This window comes from Monoraphidium neglectum (genome assembly GCF_000611645.1).
Source record: "Monoraphidium neglectum strain SAG 48.87 unplaced genomic scaffold scaffold00033, whole genome shotgun sequence".
NCBI lineage: Eukaryota > Viridiplantae > Chlorophyta > Chlorophyceae > Sphaeropleales > Selenastraceae > Monoraphidium > Monoraphidium neglectum.
In genome coordinates, this window is record NW_014013595.1 from 39,529 (window position 1) to 56,503 (window position 16,975).

General features: G+C 62.6%; 5 protein-coding genes across 5 annotated transcripts in view; 2 read left to right on the plus strand and 3 right to left on the minus strand.

Moving 5' to 3' along the window:
- Nucleotides 1–920, minus strand: part of MNEG_0423 (hypothetical protein) — a gene marked incomplete at both ends in the record, with an annotated part of 1,582 nt that extends 662 nt beyond the window's left edge. The window contains 2 exons of the mRNA XM_014051099.1: nucleotides 446–507; nucleotides 827–920. Coding sequence (XP_013906553.1) covers nucleotides 446–507; nucleotides 827–920 — 156 coding nt within the window. The remainder of the gene's footprint in view (nucleotides 1–445; nucleotides 508–826) is intronic.
- A 2,236-nt stretch (nucleotides 921–3,156) lies between these two features.
- Nucleotides 3,157–5,129, minus strand: MNEG_0424 (hypothetical protein; the record flags this gene model as incomplete). Its single annotated transcript, XM_014051100.1, has 5 exons — nucleotides 3,157–3,232; nucleotides 3,585–3,749; nucleotides 4,084–4,137; nucleotides 4,346–4,477; nucleotides 4,681–5,129. 5 exons carry the CDS (start codon nucleotides 5,127–5,129, stop codon nucleotides 3,157–3,159), a joined length of 876 nt encoding a protein of 291 aa, XP_013906554.1.
- Nucleotides 5,130–5,632: 503 nt separating this feature from the next.
- On the plus strand, nucleotides 5,633–11,196 carry MNEG_0425 (Cleavage and polyadenylation specificity factor subunit 3; the record flags this gene model as incomplete). The annotated part of the gene is made up of 12 exons (XM_014051101.1): nucleotides 5,633–5,778; nucleotides 6,344–6,515; nucleotides 6,855–6,908; nucleotides 7,060–7,185; nucleotides 7,590–7,740; nucleotides 8,043–8,182; nucleotides 8,388–8,463; nucleotides 8,784–8,863; nucleotides 9,117–9,269; nucleotides 9,560–9,622; nucleotides 9,831–10,229; nucleotides 10,486–11,196. 12 exons carry the CDS (start codon nucleotides 5,633–5,635, stop codon nucleotides 11,194–11,196), a joined length of 2,271 nt encoding a protein of 756 aa, XP_013906555.1.
- Nucleotides 11,197–14,036: 2,840 nt separating this feature from the next.
- On the plus strand, nucleotides 14,037–15,900 carry MNEG_0426 (60S ribosomal protein L18-3; the record flags this gene model as incomplete). Its single annotated transcript, XM_014051102.1, has 5 exons — nucleotides 14,037–14,039; nucleotides 14,360–14,449; nucleotides 14,720–14,848; nucleotides 15,317–15,436; nucleotides 15,679–15,900. The coding sequence occupies 5 exons, from the start codon at nucleotides 14,037–14,039 to the stop codon at nucleotides 15,898–15,900; spliced, it is 564 nt and encodes a 187-aa protein (XP_013906556.1).
- Nucleotides 15,901–16,383: 483 nt separating this feature from the next.
- Nucleotides 16,384–16,975, minus strand: part of MNEG_0427 (hypothetical protein) — a gene marked incomplete at both ends in the record, with an annotated part of 1,862 nt that continues 1,270 nt past the window's right edge. The window contains one exon of the mRNA XM_014051103.1: nucleotides 16,384–16,576. Within this exon, the coding sequence (XP_013906557.1) occupies nucleotides 16,384–16,576 (193 nt within the window). The remainder of the gene's footprint in view (nucleotides 16,577–16,975) is intronic.

Sequence of the window (16,975 nt, forward strand, 5' to 3'; positions counted from 1 at the left end):
CCGCCACTGGACTCGCGTCTTGCGGCGGGGGCAGAATGAAAAACAATGCGATGGTGTCACATCTTGAAGGTGAGGTGCGGTGCAACGAGCACATGCCCAGGTTTCAAAGGGGGGCGGGGCTGCAATGAGGCCACCAAACCTGTCCCCCGTCCAAAGCACCTGCAGGGTGTCTTCACTGACAGACTCTGGCAGTCCCTCTGCGCAGTTGAGCTGCGCGCGGCGACGATGGTGCGGTTAGGCGCCATAGATGTGATGCAGGCGGCACGAGCGGTGCAGGCAGCGGTGGCGTGGCACGAGCCCAGCAGCAGGCGTGGCTGTTTGCATGCAGGGACGCGGCGCCTGGAGCAAGTCTGGTGTGGCGGGGCCGTGTGGGGGCAGATGGGCTGATGCATATCGTGGTGGCAGCCGCGCGGGGTGGGGCGTCTTTGGCCCCCTGCTTACGCACCGCGCGGGCGCCCTCTAGGAAGGCGGCCCACTCCAGCTTTGGGAATATGTGCCGCAGGAAGTCTGCGTCCACGTGGCGCGGAGAGAACGGCGGCGGCGCGTTGCAGCTTGGCGCCCGCCCAGACAGCGGCTTGAAGGTGCCAACAGGCAGCTCTCGCAGCGAGGAGGCAGGCTGTGCCACCTGGCGCTACGTAAGCGACAGCAGCTGGGCTCGCGGGGTGCTGATGTGGGGCGCCCCGCCCGGTGCGCACCAGCTGCCCTTGACCAGCAGAGCTGGTTACAACCTCCTGCCGGTGCAGCCTCCACCCAAGCTCATCAAGATCCCTCGCCAAGGGTATGTGCCGGTCGCGCGCAGCGGGTCACCAAGTGACCCCCTCCTCACCGGGGTCAAAGTCAGCTTCCCGCTCCACGACCTCCTCGGCCTGTATCTTCAGGGGAAAGCCGTTCTGCACGCCCTTGATGGTGCAAGCAAGCATGTTGTGGGTAAGCAGCTTCATCCTGCTCGGGGTGTGTGGGTTGGGGATGTCAAAGTTTCAGAGCGGTCGTAAGGGGGCAGCTTTGAGGCGCTGGTGTAGTTGCAGCTCAGCGCGGAGAATGGGGGCTGCCATGCCTAGCTTCGAGGGCTGTTTCAGGGCGGTCTGAGAGCTGTGACTGCTTGTCACCTGCAGGGATGAAGTGCCAGCGCCTTCTGCAGCCAGTAAGCAGAAAGAGCCTTGCTATCGAGGCGGCGGCGGCGGCAGCTGCAGCAGGCACGGCGGCAGCAGAAGGGCGTGATTGCAGCTCCTGCACGATTTTGTGCCGCGAGGCTCTGGTACTTGAAGCTACTATTGTTGTTTTTTTTGTTGTTAGCGAGCGCCTTCGCATGCGCTGAATCGAGTCGCCAGATGCGAGCAATGCCAGATCTGCCGCGCTACGCAACACGACAAGGGTTTATACGGCATGTACGTCATGTTGTGTCCCGCTTTCCACGTGCAGGCCATCCCCGGTAGCGAGCGTCGTGCCAGGGCTGGTGACGCTGAAGGTGACATGACACACGCGCTCCGCCATTTTGAACATGGCGCGCGACCATGAACCACTTTACGCATGCGGCAGCAGTGCAACAGATCTTAAAGTTACATGTGAAGCTCGCAGAAGAGGCGCGCCTTGAACCGTCTGCTTGAAGAAGCTGGGGTCAACCCCTGGTTAACGCGTGCCACAGCACGCAAGGTTGAGAACACTGTCACACTCATTTGTGGGACTCAGCGAATCAAAGGGGTCTTACACGCTTTGCGTTATGATTGAAGTAGTGGCTGGTAAGAGCATGCCCGGGGTCTAAGCAACCTGGGTCTGCCGACTTGCTCCGGTGAAATATTAGCAAACAACAGCAGTGGCATCACAGCAGCCGCATGGACGTTCAGTGCGGCCAGCGAGCCTCCAGCCAGACAGCCTTCAGCCCCGACGCACAGTCGCGGTTCAAGTCACCGCTTGCCCAGGGGTGCACATGTGGGCAATGCAGATAATGCTGCCCAGCGTGCAGACTGTGTGCCCGACATTCTGCCCTTGCATTATGATGTGGCCGGTGCAGGACAGTTCAACACGCCAACAGCACAGGAGCGCGCTGCAGCTGCGGCTGCGCAATAGCGCCAGGCACATTGCAGCGCTGATGCATAAGCGCACGCAAGTCCGTACTAACCACGCGCGAGGGAGCAGGAGGCGCAACCTCAAGACCCATAAAGAAATCAAGGACCCACATACGTACGTAAATCCAGCAATAATTGTGCGCAACAGCGGTGAGTTTGCCGTCAAAAAGCGGTCAATTGCTTGGCCATTATGGGGCTAGCAAGCAGCAACAAGGAATACTCATCAAGGCAAGCTCAAACGCCCGGCGCCCTGCTGTAGCGTCACACGCATAATATTAGCAGACCAATGCAAAGCAGTCAAAGCGGGGCCGCGCCATGCGGAAACGGCGAGGCGAGCAAAGAACCGCGCACATCACAAGTGCTGATGTGCTCGCGTCGTTCCTTGGTGGGCGCCAGCACCGGCCAGCGTGCCGCCTATGGGGGCCACCCCAGCCACCCTGTCAGTCGTGAGGCTCAGCCCCACTGCCGCCTCCCCCACTCCCAGATTTGGGCCCGGCAACCCCTTGATTAGCTACTCGGCTTTGCCGCCGGCGTACATTTGGCGCCGGCGAAGCCCCCTGGTGCCGTCGTTGACGGTGCAGGCCGAGCACGCCGGTTATGGCGACTTCCTTCATAATGCGCGGCCCGCCTGGTACGTCGTCGTGGCTCAGCACGACAGGCCGCATGTGGCGCATGAAGTCAACTTGAGACAACCCCGCGGCCGCGTCGACATGCGCCCAGACCATCTGCTTGCAAGGAGGGTGGAGCGCGTGCCAACCAACGTGCGTGTAGTCCGGCGTCACACTCGCAAAGGTGTTGGGCAGGGGCGCGCCCAGCTCGCTGTCGTGGACGAGAAACACGTTGACCCCCGCCATGTCGAATGCAACTAGCGAGTAGCCAAAGGCGCGCATGAGCCGCTCGTAAGCGAGCGCAGATGCGCCGAAGTAGCAGCCCTGCGTGGGTGTGGGACGACAGGGGACGGTCGAACGGGGTTTCAGAACATGCTTTATCCACTGGCGGGGCGGGCGGCAAACAGTGCGTTTGTGGCTCGGGCACCCGGAAGACGTTGGCAGCTCCGAACTCCACGCAGCACCCACACATCTGCTGGTTGTGGTCAAGTGGCACTCACCGCTGCCCAGACCTCTTGCGGCATGTCAAGAGTTGTGTAGGCCTGGTTTGGGTGGAAGTTCCTGCAGTTGTGGGCACCGTGCAGGTGTGGCGGTCAGATGAGGCAGTAATTGGTGGACCTGGCTGAACGGCGGTCGCCCACGTCCCTGCGCTATGCCCTCCCCAGTCAGCGCTCTGGCCAGGCAATCCAGTGCGGCAGTTTATTCAGGGCTTGTCGCACCATCCCAGATACTTCACAAGAGCCGTGCCCTGAGTATGGCGAGTCTGATCAACTCGCTGACACCTCAGAGTGACGCCGTGGCAGCCAGGCACCAAAGACCTTGGGAGAGGGGGGACCCTCTGAAGCGCAACTGCCACTCAGCACCAGCAAAGAACCAAAAAGACGGCATTTTGGAAACAGGGTCATGGGTGCACCTGTTGTACTCGATTGCGACGGAACGGGGGCGGTAGCCGGCGTCCAGGATGGCCCGCAGCACCCAAAATGTGTTCAAGTCAATGTCGGCCGTGAGGTGGTCAAACACCGGGTGCGACACATTGTATTTCTTGAAAAGGTCCACGATGTTCTCGCTGCGCATGTATCTGTTTTGGAGAGAGAAACAGAGAGAGGGAGTGTGTGTGTGTGTGTGTGTGTGTGTGTGTGTGTGTGTGTGTGAGTGTGTGTTGGACGTGGATGGTAGAGGCGATGCTGAGGACAGCATGTGGATTAACCACAGCGTGAGAATAATCAAATACAGGGGCGAAAGATGAATGTCAACCCCTGAATGAACGTATCTTGCGCAGGCACCAATGCCGCATGGCTCCGGTTCGTACTGCGTAGTATTGCTTGTGCTTGCAGCGTGCAAACAGCATGGATTGCACTCTGCGTGCCCCCGCTCGGCAACGGAGCGCTTGACAGACACCCGCGGCGCCTCACTCTGTGTGGAGGTTGATGTCCGCATTCTCATGGCTCCCGTCCATCAGCAGGCCCCTGCGATATGGTCAACGAGCTATCAGGTGCGCACTGAGGTGTGCATCGCACAAGGATCGGCACGTGTGCAGCAAGCAGATCTGCTGCCCCTGCTTTGCATTCGCTCGTCCGGCCGCAGGAGAACACCGTTTGCCACGGGTGAGGGCTGGCTACCACATCAGTGCCAGTGCCCCCCGCCCCTTTTCGCGCCCCGTGCGGCCGCGCTCACGTCCAGCCCTGTGTGCGCAGGTAGCGCGTGGTGCACTCGCTGGCATCCTCAGTGCCAAACTCGACGTAGTCCTTGTTCTTCTCTTTGATGCAGCTGAATATCGTCTCAATGATCCCATCCTCCCCATATTGGCTGCGTGGTGCGGCGCGGCGGGGCAGGTACTGATGATAATACCATGGGCGCAGCTGGGGCCCAGCAGGCGGCGCGATACGTGCCTCAGCAACTGTGCCACATGTCGATTGGCAGGGTGCCGTGCGGCCTCGGTAGAGGCATGGAGGTTCATCGGCTCGCCGTGCCCGTACGCATGCTTTCCCCTGTCGTGTGCAAAGGCCAACCTGTAGACCTTCTTGTCGCGGGGCGCCCCCTCGAACGCCTCTGCCAGGCACTTGAACGCCGGCGTCGCGCGGGCGGGCGCCTTCCTGCCTTTTGCGTCCCACCACGCCCACATCTGCGCGACGGTGCCGTTCTCTGGCGGGCCCTTGGTGAGCTCCGGCGGAAGGCTGGCGCTGATGGACGCCGCGAAAGCCAGCCAGGCCTCATTGCTGGGCGGCAGGCCGGCGGCGGTGTTGGCAGCCAGCTTCGCAGCGGCCAATGCCACTTCGCGTGGCAGCACAACTGTCACGCCCCGTGGCTCGGCCTCCGCATATGCGTCGCCAGCCACCTCGGCCACCGACGCGGACTCAATGCTGCCGTCTGAGGCGTCGCTTGCGGCGCTGGCGCCGGATGACGCTAGGGCCAGCATGATGGATAGCGTCAACGCCAGCGCGAACCGCCCGCACGCCATTTGGGCGCAGCGGCTGTTCCAAAAGTAGGTTGCGGCAAACTGCACCCTCATCAATAACCTTGTATTAACACGATCACACCCGACAGCCTTTGTAGACGGAGTGCCCGCTGTACCCCCCTCCCCTGCCGGGCTGGTGGTTTGCAAAGTCTCTGGGTTGTGCTACTCACGATTGCAATCAGCACTTTGAATGCATCAGTGTATGGGTAGTGCGAACGCTGCATGAACTGGTCTTGCTGCCACAGACAGCGGGTTTGCCCGCAAAGCACAGGGTGACTGGGTGCGATGTACTGTAGGGCACGTCCTGAAACCACTCCGAACGGAATACAAATATGGTGAAGTACATGGTCAATCAATGCAGCACCTGGTAGATACGTGTTCCTTGTGTCAGCTTGCCCAGTCTCATACATTCAGATTCTGATCTCGGCGGGGAGGCTTGGTTATGCTATTGTTTCTAGGGGTCGGCGTCGCTTTTAAGTGGCAACATAACAGATTTTTCGCTGACGATGGCGAGCAAACGCAAGGCGTCGGAAGAGTTGGACGTCCTGGAGGCCGCGGCGTCGCTGTCGGCGGAGGGGGGTGCAGTCGTCAAGATCACGCCGCTGGGCGCAGGACAGGAGGTCGGGCGCTCCTGCATCATCGTTGAATACATGTGTGTGGTACCATGCACATCTTGGGCTTGCAGTGGAGCCATCTTGGGCTTGCAGTGGAGCAATGCTGAAAGGCATACAAGCGTAGCCAGATAGGCGCTACGTTTCCAACGGTCACTGCTGTGCATGGCAGGCTTCTGCACCGCCCTTGTCAGGGTTGCCGTCAGTCAATGCAAGGCCGGTCTGCTCCAGGGCTGCTGCTTCATGACGGCAGTCACCAATCAAGCCAGAAACATCGCAGCAGCATTTGTGAAACCAGCCGCACAGCTGGCAATCCTGCGCGTTTGTTAGCAGCTGCAGTGCGGCACACACCACACCCCCCACTGGCAGCCAAACAGCCCCCAATGCAAGGGGACAGCGGGCCGCGCCGGCATAACACGCATCACCATTCTGCTCCTCACCTGTCACTACACTGCGCCTGAGCAGCCGCCCTCCGATCCACCCCAGATGCTCGCGGCCCACTGCAAGGTCGATGCCGACGCCTCACACCTGCAACCACCGCCTCCCATCAAGATCCAGCCACGCTCACACCAACCACACCACATCCCCCGCCGCTTCGCGTGACAGGGGCAAGCGGGTGATGCTCGACTGCGGGATCCACCCAGGGTACTCTGGCCTGGGGTCGCTGCCATTCTTGGATGAGGTGGAGCTGGATCAGATCGACGTGGCCCTGATCACACACTTCCACCTCGACCACTGCGCCGCGGTGCCCTACCTGATAGGGAAGACCAACTTCAAGGTGACAAAAAATCCCCCACTTCTGCACTCGCACACCGGCCGCCTACTAAACAATCCCCGCTTGCCGCCGACCCCCCCGCCCCCCTCGCCAACTCCTGGACGAACGGCGGGGCTTGTGCGCGGCAGTGGGGAGCCGCGGACCGGCGCATGCACGCATGGCTCAGTAGCGCTTTGCGAGCTGTATCGCAGTATTGCATTGTGAGGTGCCTTCGCGTCTTATGGCGCATGACAATCATCAAGCCGCGGGCGCCCTTGCACCACTTTGCATCCTCCTTGTGCCAACATCCACCCGTTTCAGCAAACACCTTTCCTCCTCGCCCAAACGAATAAACTACCCCAGGGCCGACTCATCATGACGCACCCCACCAAGGCCATCTTTTACACACTGCTCCAGGTGCGCTTCCCGCCAGCCAGCTAGCCGCAGCTCGCTCGTGCCGCGCAGCCCATCGTGAAGCCGCCACACGTCCCCACTCAGCACTGCAAGCATCTGCCTTCTCGGCATGCCACATTATGCCTTGCGTTGCCCGTGCGCATCCGCCCCCCAGGACTTTGTGCGGGTGTCTGCTGGCAGCGCTGACGAGGCGCTGTACTCTGAGGCTGATCTGGACGCGGCCATGGCCAGGGCCGAGGTGCTGGATTTTGACCAGACAATTGACATCGATGGCATACAGGTGGGTCCTGGCACATGCGTGTGTGCGTGCAACAGAGTGTGTGTGTGTGTGTGTGTGTGTGATTTTGTGTGCATGAATGGGTGGGTGGGTATGCGAGTGTGTGTGTGTGTGTGTGTGTGTGCGCGCGCGCGCGCGTGCATGTGTGCGTGCGTGCGTGCGTGTGTGCAATGAACAGCTTTATTACAGGTACAGGTTTTTGCGTGAGGCTATTACTCGCGCGAGGCTGGCCGTGCACGCGCCCACGGCCGTGTTCCTTGCGCACGCCCCCTTAGGGCGGACTGCCACGTACCAGCACACCTGTTGAACCAGCCCCTCCGCGTGGCATCCACTGGCCGCAGTCCCACACCCGACCTGCCCCACATACAGCCCCTTTGCCCAGCACGTGCCCACCTGCGTACACGCAGGTCACCGCCCACCGCGCCGGCCACGTGCTGGGCGCCGCCATGTTCACCGTCGACATCGGCGGCGTGCGCACCCTCTACACGGGGGACTACTCGCGCGTGGCAGACCGCCACCTGCCTGGCGCCGACACGCCGCACCTGCGGCCCGACATTCGTGAGACCCCGCCTGCCGGCTGTGCTCCTCGAGGCACCACCCGGGCACAATACAGCATGCTCACTGTGCAGGGCGGCCCGCGCTGCCTTCCTGGCCTGCCCCTTCCTCAGTGCCTGTCAGGCGGGTGCCTGACTCGTGCACTCAAAGCGCTGCAGCTTGGCCCACGCTTCCTTCTGTCCAAGGCTTGCTAACGCTCCTCATATCGTGCCGTCAGGACACCCCACGTCTAACGACACGCTCATGTGCTGGCGCACGCAGCTTGCAGCCACACTTCCACATGCCACCCCAACGCAACCCCGCAGTGATCGTGGAGTCGACCTATGGTGTGTCGCGCCACTTGGCGCGCGAGGTCAGGGAGAAGCGATTCCTGGACAAGGTGGTGGCCACCCTGCTCAGGGGCGGCCGCGTGCTGCTGCCCATCGTCGCGTTGGGGCGCGCACAGGTGGGCGCGGCTGGGCGGCCTCAGGCGGTCCTGGCCTCGTGCAGGGGGTGCAGATGAGTGGGGCCTGTGGTGCCGCGCGGCAGCAAGTGCAGAGGTTCGTGCGTAAGGAGCGCAGCTAGCGTAGCCGCTGCTGCCCTCAAGCTGGACGTGCCCCCTGAACCAACGCTTCCTGTCGCCTGACTTGCCCCCCTCGTTTCTTCCCCAGGAGCTCCTGCTGATGCTTGACGAGCACTGGAGCCGCAACAAGGCTCTGCAGCAATTTCCCATCTACCAAGCTTCCGGTGAGTTGAGGTTGGGGGTTGAATGGCGTATGCATTGGGGCGCCCGGAATTGTTTTGGACTGAAAGCCAGGCCTGCGAGGTTACAAACGCTCGCTGAGTGTCGCACCGGCGGTACGTGGCACTTTTCAAGGGTGGTGCGGGTTAGCCAAGCGTGGCATGCACTGAGCGTGGCTCCTGCAAGGCCAACCTGCCTTGCTTCCCCTGCCCTCCCCTCTCAGTTAACGCGCGCACCCCGATTCTCTGCATCAGAGGCCCTTCACCCCGTGCGCAGCAAACCTATCAACGCATAAACCGCTCTGGCCCGTTGCCGCCGTCGTTAGGCATCGCCCGCAAGGCCCTGACCGTGTTCCAGACCTACATCGAAATGATGAACGAGGACGTCAAAGCAGCCTTCCAGCATGTGCGTGGGTCAGCATTGAAGGCCAGCGGTTTATCTGGGTGAAGGACAGGGCCCGCAGCGCTGAGTCGAGTGTGGGGCAGGGGCCAGCCCACGCCCTGACTGGTTCTCGGGGTACCCTTACATGACCACGTTTCCCCATCAAGCCTTGAACCCCCGTCTACTTATTACCGTATTTGCTCACCTCCCCCTTGCAACCCCAACCCTGGGCCTGACCTCCAAGGACGGCAACCCCTTCTCCTTCAAGCACGTGAAGGTGGTCAAGGGTGCCGGCCAGTTTGAGACCGACGGCCCCTTTGTGGTGATGGCCACCCCCTCCATGCTGCAGAGCGGGCTCAGCCGCGACCTGTTTGAGCAGTGGTGCGAGAACGAGAGGAACGCCGTCATCATCTGCGACTTTGCGGTGCAGGTGGGTGGCTGTGTGCGTGTGCGCGTGTTTGTTTGTGTGTGTGTGTTTGTGTGTGTGTGTGTGTGTGTGTGTGTGTGTGTGTGTGCGCACGCGCGCGAGGGCGTGCGTGTGCGCGTGTTTGTGCGTGTGAGCGTGAGTGTAAGTGTGCCTGAGCGTGTGCGTGTGCGCGTGCGTGTGTGTGTATGAGAGTGAGTGAGTAAGTGAGTGAGTGAGACGGCGTTTGCCTCCAATTTGCCTACATGCCTTGGCTACTCTCAGCGTATCCCCCCTACATCCACCCACCTGCCCAGGGCACCCTGGCGCGTGACATCCTCAGCAACCCAACCACAGTGCTCACCAAGGCCGGGGTCAGGGTGCGCACCATGACCCGCCCTCCTGCCACCTGTCTGACGCCCAACAACGTCCCCTGTACCAGCACTTTTGCAAGTGCCTGCGCACGTGCACGCTGTCTGTCCCCCACGGGCTATGTGCCTCTTTGCACACCAGCCAGCTGCTCCTCTTAACCTCCATCCACCCCCGGCCATCGCCCTCACCGCACCCATCCGACCCCCGCCGCCCCAGGTGCCCCTGCGGATGTCGGTCGACGCCATCTCCTTCAGCGCCCACGCGGACTACGACCAGACCTCTGGCTTCGTCGCCGCCCTGCAGCCGCCGCACGTCGTCCTCGTCCACGGAGAGGCCGGGGAGATGATGCGCCTGCGCTCCGCGCTGGAGCGCGCCTCCGCGGCGAGCGGCGTGCCGCGGCAGCTGCACACGCCGAAGGTCGTGCAGTCCGTGTCGATCCCGGCGGCGCCGCGGCGGGCGGCGCACGTGGTGGGGCGGCTGGCGGAGGGCGCGCCCAAGGCGGGGGACGCGGTGAGGGGCGTGCTGGTCAGCAGGGGGCGGCGGGACCTGGTGATGCACCCTGAGGACCTGCCGGCGTTCACAAAGCTCAACACGGGCCGCGTCATGCACAAGCAGGTGGGCCGGGCGGCCGGCGTGCGTGAGGTCGGAGGGCGGTGCGCTGCAGGGTGTGTGAGGCGTGGGAGGGGGCAGGGCTGCGGTGTGAAGCAGAGCAGGGGCGCAGCCTTGGACTCAGCGACACAGCATGGATTTGTGTGAAAGGGGCGGCGGTGTGCGCGCTCCGTGCGCTCGCATGCACGCGGCGCAGCTGAAAGTGAAGCAACTCTAAGTGGCCACGCCTTCGTCTGCGCATCCCTGCCCTCAACAAACACAGGCCATTCCATTTGCCAAGCCATTCAGTGCGCTGCGCCTGGCCCTGGAGGTCATGTTTGAGGGCGTGGAGGGCGCAGGCCACCTGCCCGTCAAGACGGCACCCAGCCGCGGCGGCAGCAGCGGCGGCGGGTCGCCGAGCAAAGAGGAGCAGCAGCAAGCAGATGCGGGGCCTCCGGGCCAGCAGCAGCAGCAACAGCAGCAGCAGCAAAAGCAGGAGCAGCAGCAGCGGGACGGCGACGACTTTGACGAGGCCGTCGTGGTGGGTGATGCGGTGGTCGTCGGCTACCGCCGCGCCAACCCTGGGCTGGGCTTTGATAGCCACGCCGTGGTCAAGTGGCAGGGCGGCGCCGTGGGGGACATGGTCGCGGACGCGGTGATCGCGGTCATCCTGCAGGCCGCCGGCGAGCCGCCCGCCGCCGCCGCGGCCGAGGGCGCGCGCGCGGCGGCGCTCGCGGCCGGCGACACGCAGGGCGCGCTCGCGGCGGAGATGGCGCTGTGCGCGGCGCTGCTGCGGGCGCAGTTCGGGGCGGAGGTGGAGGTCGACGCGTCGAGCCTTGAGATGCGGTTCGAGATTGACGGGACGCGGTTGGTGGTTGACCACGGGAACGCCAAGGTTTCATGCGACGACGAGGGGCTGCGGGGGCGCGTGGAGAGGGCGCTGGCGCGCGTCACGCAGGCAATGCGGCCGTGTGTGCTGGACGTGGAGTTGTAACCGCCAGCGGCTGCAAAGCGCCGCTCGTACGCGCCCGCAACTTGCCGCAGCCTGCGAACGCTGTAGCCTGTGGCTGCCTTGCAGGACGGAAGGGGTGTTACCGCATATAGTCTTCTCATAGTGCAAATATCTGAACGGCTGCCTCTTGACAGCTGCCTGGGAAATGCTGGTGCACCCAGAAAGTCAAGGCTCTTACATCATGGAAAAGCTGCCATCACACACGCCTTGCAAGCGGCTAAAAGGATCTGCAACAGCGCGTGCATGCACACATGTGGGCCCAGCCACATCGGCATGTTCCACATGCAGTGGTACCGTGATGACAGCTGCCGGTTTATAATAATGTATGGTTGAGCAGGAAACCAGACAACCCACGCCCGTCCCAACTGCATGAGGAGACAAAGGAAGCCCCAGACAAGGGTTGAACAGAACAGAGTCAACAATAGCGCCAAAAACCAGAAAACGGCCAGACCAAGAGCGGCGACACACCAGCAAGAGTCACCATGCAATAACACCCGCAATAATTTGGTGCACAAAACCTGACTGATAACGCAAGAATGAATGGGACGCTGCTGCTGCTACTGCTGCTGCCTGCTTGGTCGCCTGCCTGCTGCTCAGAACGCCCCTGCTTGTGACGGCGGTAAAGCACAGGCATGGACGGTCAAGCTGACCCTGGACCCCCAGCCCCCAGATCATCCGCTGCGCTTCTGCTCAAGCTGTCGTCACTCGCCGGGGCAAGGCTTTTGCGAGGCCGTCTGTGTCGCAGGTGGCCAGGGGATGCTGCTGGATCACCTGTCGGCTCGCCGATCGCTCCGCTGCTGCTGTGTGTCCCGCTGCTGCTGCCGCTGCTGCTGCGGCCAACAATATCACTGCTATCACTAAGCAGTGATGCATGTTGGACGCCTGTACCCGCCACTTCGGTGCCGCCAGCTGCAACGTCCCTGCCTACGCCCGCTATCCGCTGCACCTGCGCTCCGCCATCCACGCCGTCCCCCTGCTGGCCGCCCGTGCTTACGCCAGCGGTCTTGTTGCTGCTGCTCAAGCTGTGTTGCATTCCATGGGCCCCAAAATGGCCGTGGCCGCCCGAAACGGTCGGCGACGGCAGGACCGCGTTCGCGTTGTGCACGCCCTGCGGTTTTCGGTCCGTTGGGGGAGAGCAGCATGTGCAAGGATCCCAAGGTTGTGCTTGAATCACAGCAGCACATGCACAATGAAAACCTCAAGCCAACCGCCCCTCGTTGCTTTGCATGGTCTGTCCCCGATGCCCCGCAGCCCGAGCAATCAGGTGCGCCGCTGCAGCGTCAGGCGCTGCACTCTGGTGTGGCGCACCTCAGCATAGCCCCAGGTATAGGCCAGGCAGCCCACGCATGTCACGGCCAAAATAGTTATGGTCAGCTTGGCGAGGCCCTCGTGCTCGACATAGTTCAGCAGCGCGGCCTTGGCACCCTGCATGTCTGGGGTGCCGAGCACGGCTCGGCAGCCCGCTGCTGCGAAAACGTTTTATATGATGTTTATCACGATATAAACAAGCACCTCTGCTGGTCGGGCGAACGTAACGGGGGTGGTTTGATGGCCGATGGGCGCGCAACAGTACGGGGTTGGAGACCGAGCAGGTAAAGTCCAATGATAATCTGCATGTATCTGCGCTCAAGCTGTGCAAGCCTGTTCGGGGGAGGGTAATCCAACCGTGCAGTGCATTCTGACCGTCCGCTTGCACGGTCAACGAGCCACACGAAGGACGTGGCAGTGGCGGCCACACCCAACATATCCTGGGCAATGCGTGTTTCAGAGCTGCATAGCTTTGGACTCGATGATGATGCGCATGCTCTGCACCCTGGAGGACTGAGCACGCTTTGTACGACCTACGAACCTCCTCTCACAACTGTCCTTACTTCTCATTGCTTCCCCAATCCCACCATCACGTCGCCACCGCTACTCACCTTGTGCGCTGCACCATAGCACTCCACATTTCTTGTGACAAAGTGCTAGTGTGATGCGGCAGTGAGCACCAACGAGCTGCCCCAAGGTAGCAGGTCTCGCCAGCACAGCAATGAACAGGCGTGACACCAGGTGCCAAAAAGAAATGGCCTAGACGTGCGAAATCACTGTCAATCTTTCAACATTAACTGCAGCAGTCTCCTGGATACTCTCAGCGAGCAAGCAGAGGTCGCTTAATGGCCGCAGCACCTTATGGGGCTTCACGAAGCCTGTGTTGCAACTCCTGACTTTCCCCTCGGCATCTTGCAGGCCACTTCATCCCCTCGTGCTTAGGCACCGTGGTCGACAGCTTTTTTTGTGAGGGCGGCTGCAATGTGTGCCACAGTCACTGCGTCAAAGCGCATTGCGTGCAGCTGGTTGAGGTGGGTAAAGCAGCTGGGCACGGGGGTCAGGAGTATGTTGCGTGCGGGCTGAGGAGGGGGTTGAGAGGTCAGGCAAGTCGCAAATACAGGCACAGCAGGTACGCAAACCAGGGGTTGAATTCGGAGGACTGACCTATGGCATAGTCATAGTGAGGGCATGAGAATGGCAAACATATTACAGGACTGAGCTGGCAACATCACACCAGCATATCCGTCATATACCAGCAACACCCGGGTAGCAGCATCCGGCGTTCCATGGGCAAAGCGATGTACTCCCAGGGTATGCACGAGGCCTGAAGCTGCCACAACAGCGGTACGTGGTAGCGTGCTGAATGGGCGTCGAACCACTTGTCATTTGTCGACTGCCACAGCGGCAGCTCGGGAGCCGACGCAAGCTGCGCACAAGGTGCGCGCTGCCGCTCACTCTCGCCCTCTCTCAGCTGCACTTGGACTCTATCAGGAGCTCAGCAGCAGCTCGTAAACATGGTGCGGGACACTCACCTTGCCCGCGGGCGGCCCCAGCGGATCAGTGCAGTGGCCGTGGCCGTCCAAGTGCCTATCAGCGCGTTTTGATGTATGAGCGAACCTTATCGCCATGCTGCTGCGATGTTTGGTTCGCCCCTGGCACCAGCGAGTGCAATGCTGCTTTTTCCTCCCCAGAGTCATAGCGCAAAGGCGTTGTGGGTACTTGAGAGTTCAGAGATACGCAGTGGTCGTTTTGTGGCTGGCTGCACGTCGTGCGCTGACGAGCGTGTTGCGGCGGCGCTGCTGCTGCTGCGTCCGATCGCCGCTGCCGCCGTTTGCAGGGGATCGACCTGGTGGCTGGCGGCCGCAACACCAAGAAGCACCGCACCGCTCCAAAGAGCGACAATGTGTACCTGAAGCTGCTGGTGAAGGTGCGCGCGGCGGTGGCGCAGCTTGGGTTACGGCATGGGAGCTGCACCTGGCGGACCATGTAATGGCTGCGCAAGCTTGGATGCATCAAAGCGCTGCTGCGGCAGGAGGCTCGGGTCGGGGTTCAATGTTATATCTCTTTGAGGTGGATGTTCTGTCCCTGCAACAGCCCACCCTTTGTATGAGATCATAAGTTCGCGAGCCCAACTGTGGCCAAAATGCAAACGACGCGCGCCTGCTTGCGCGCCCATCCGCCCGCCCGCGCGCTGCAGCTGTACCGCTTCCTGGAGCGCCGCACGGAGAGCAACTTCAACGCGGTGGTGCTCAAGCGGCTGTTCATGAGCAAGATCAACCGGCCGCCGCTGTCCCTCTCCAAGCTCGCCAAGTTCATGGCCGGCAAGGTGGGGCAGGGGCACGGGAATGCGGGGGACAGGAGGGGCGTCCATGGGCCTGCCTTACGGTGTGGCGTGTGGCCACAGTGAGCCGGGCTGATGAGCTGCGGCTTCTGGGACGAGCAGAAGAGGGTGCAGCAATCACCATGGAGGCAAGGGACCATTGAGCAGGGGCGGCCAGACCGTCAGAGGAGCCGCGGCAGCGGAAGCCAAGGCAGTGGCGGTGCTGGCGCGACAATGAGTCTGCGGCCGCTGCGGCAGCTGGAATGGCGCCTGAGGGGAGCGTGACCGGCGGGGCTGGCGCGGCAGGGCCCACGTCCCAATCACTGTGGCAGCAGCAGGCACAACAGTGGCTGGCAGGTCAACGGACGCGTCGCTGCTGCTCCCGTGAGAGGCACCCAACGAACGATCGCGGTGGGTTCAGCCGCACTTGTTCGGCCCCTCACGGCCGCCTCCGCTGTCCGCCTTGCCCTCCAGGAGGACAAGGTGGCGGTGCTGGTGGGCACCGTGACGGACGACGTGCGCCTGCACGAGGTGCCCAAGCTGCGGGTGACCGCGCTGCGCTTCACCGAGACCGCGCGCGCGCGCATCGTCAAGGTGCGGCCTGCGGCGGCGCCGTGGAGGGGCTGGGGGCAGCGGCCGCAGCCTCGAGCCGGCCGCTGCGTTAGCACCAGCGAATTCGTTGCTGGCCAGGCTGGTAGTGTGCCCAGTATGCTGGGCGTGGACAGCGGCAGGGCTGCCGGCGTTGCGGCTGTTGGCAGACGCAGTCTGTTGTGACCAGTTGTGCTGTGCCGTTCCCCGGCCTCACGCACCCCCGCCCGAACCCCCCGTCCCTCCAGGCCGGCGGCGAGTGCCTGACCTTTGACCAGCTCGCCCTTGAGCGCCCGACCGGCAAGGACTGCGTCCTGCTGCGCGGCCCCAAGAACAACCGCGAGGCCGTCAAGCACTTCGGCCCCGCCCCCGGTGTGCCGCACTCCAGCACCAAGCCCTACGTGCGCTCCAAGGGCCGCAAGTTCGAGAAGGCGCGCGGCCGCAGGAACAGCCGCGGTTACAAGGCCTGATCGGGCGGCGACGCGCGGGCGGAGTGCGAGCCGCGCGGCCCTCCGCCTGTTGTGGGCGATGTGTAAGGCTTTACTGTGCATGGTCTGTGTTCCCATTGATTCATCGAGCAGTCACGGTCTGGCTGTAGCAAGCAGCAACATGTTACACTGGGGGGCTGGCATGGCAAAATGATCCAATTGTGAAGGATTGCGCAATGACGGAGGAGGAGAATGAGAGAAGTAGGCAGCTATAGAGTCATCAATGGAAGTGGGCACGCATGTTGCTGCATGCCCGTCGCGACATGAATGCAGAGAGCTCGTAAGAGGCAGGAGCGGCGCGCACAGCACACAGCGTGGGTGTCACTCGCAAAGCAGGGCGGAACAAGTGCACGCCATACACCACGCACGCTGCGCTGCGCTGCCATTAGGTACACAATAATCGAACGACGAATCTCTACCCAACCTGGCGACGCCCCGCCGCGCCCCAGGTCAGCGTTCCCTCCCTCATGCGCTGGCGGGTATCGTCTGGTAGCCCTGGGGGGCGCGCCTGGGCGGCAGCTTCCGAAGTATGAAGAGCACCCAGGCAGAGGGGATGATCTCTGCGAGGCCGTAGTACAGGATGTTGAGCAGCGGGTGCGTCGCCACGTCCAGGTCCAGCTCCTCCTCGTTGATGGCGCTGAGCGCCACCAGGACGGCCCTGGGGTGGGGGCCCGTGCGGGGCCACGACGGGCGGGGCGGGGGTCAACGGGCGGAGCGAGACGCATGCAGACGGCATAGTTGTGTGCCTGCATGCTTGCCCGGCTGGCTGGCGGCGAGCTGCGCTCGCTGGCTCGTACAGCGTGACGCTTGGATGTGCCTTGCAAGCTGGCGGCTGCTGCGGCTGCTGCTCGAACTACTGGTGCTCAAGCTGCTGCCCCTGCTGCTGTTGCTGCTGCTCCTGCTGCTGCTGCCGCCGCCGCCGCCGCTGCTGCTGCTGCTGCTGCTGCTACCAGTCCAGCCAAGCCTTCTGTAATTAACCAGCACGCCGTGCCGCCATGTCACTACTCCTGCGGCTTCCGCCGCTCCCAGCCCCGCCCCAACCCCTGCCCTCCCAAGC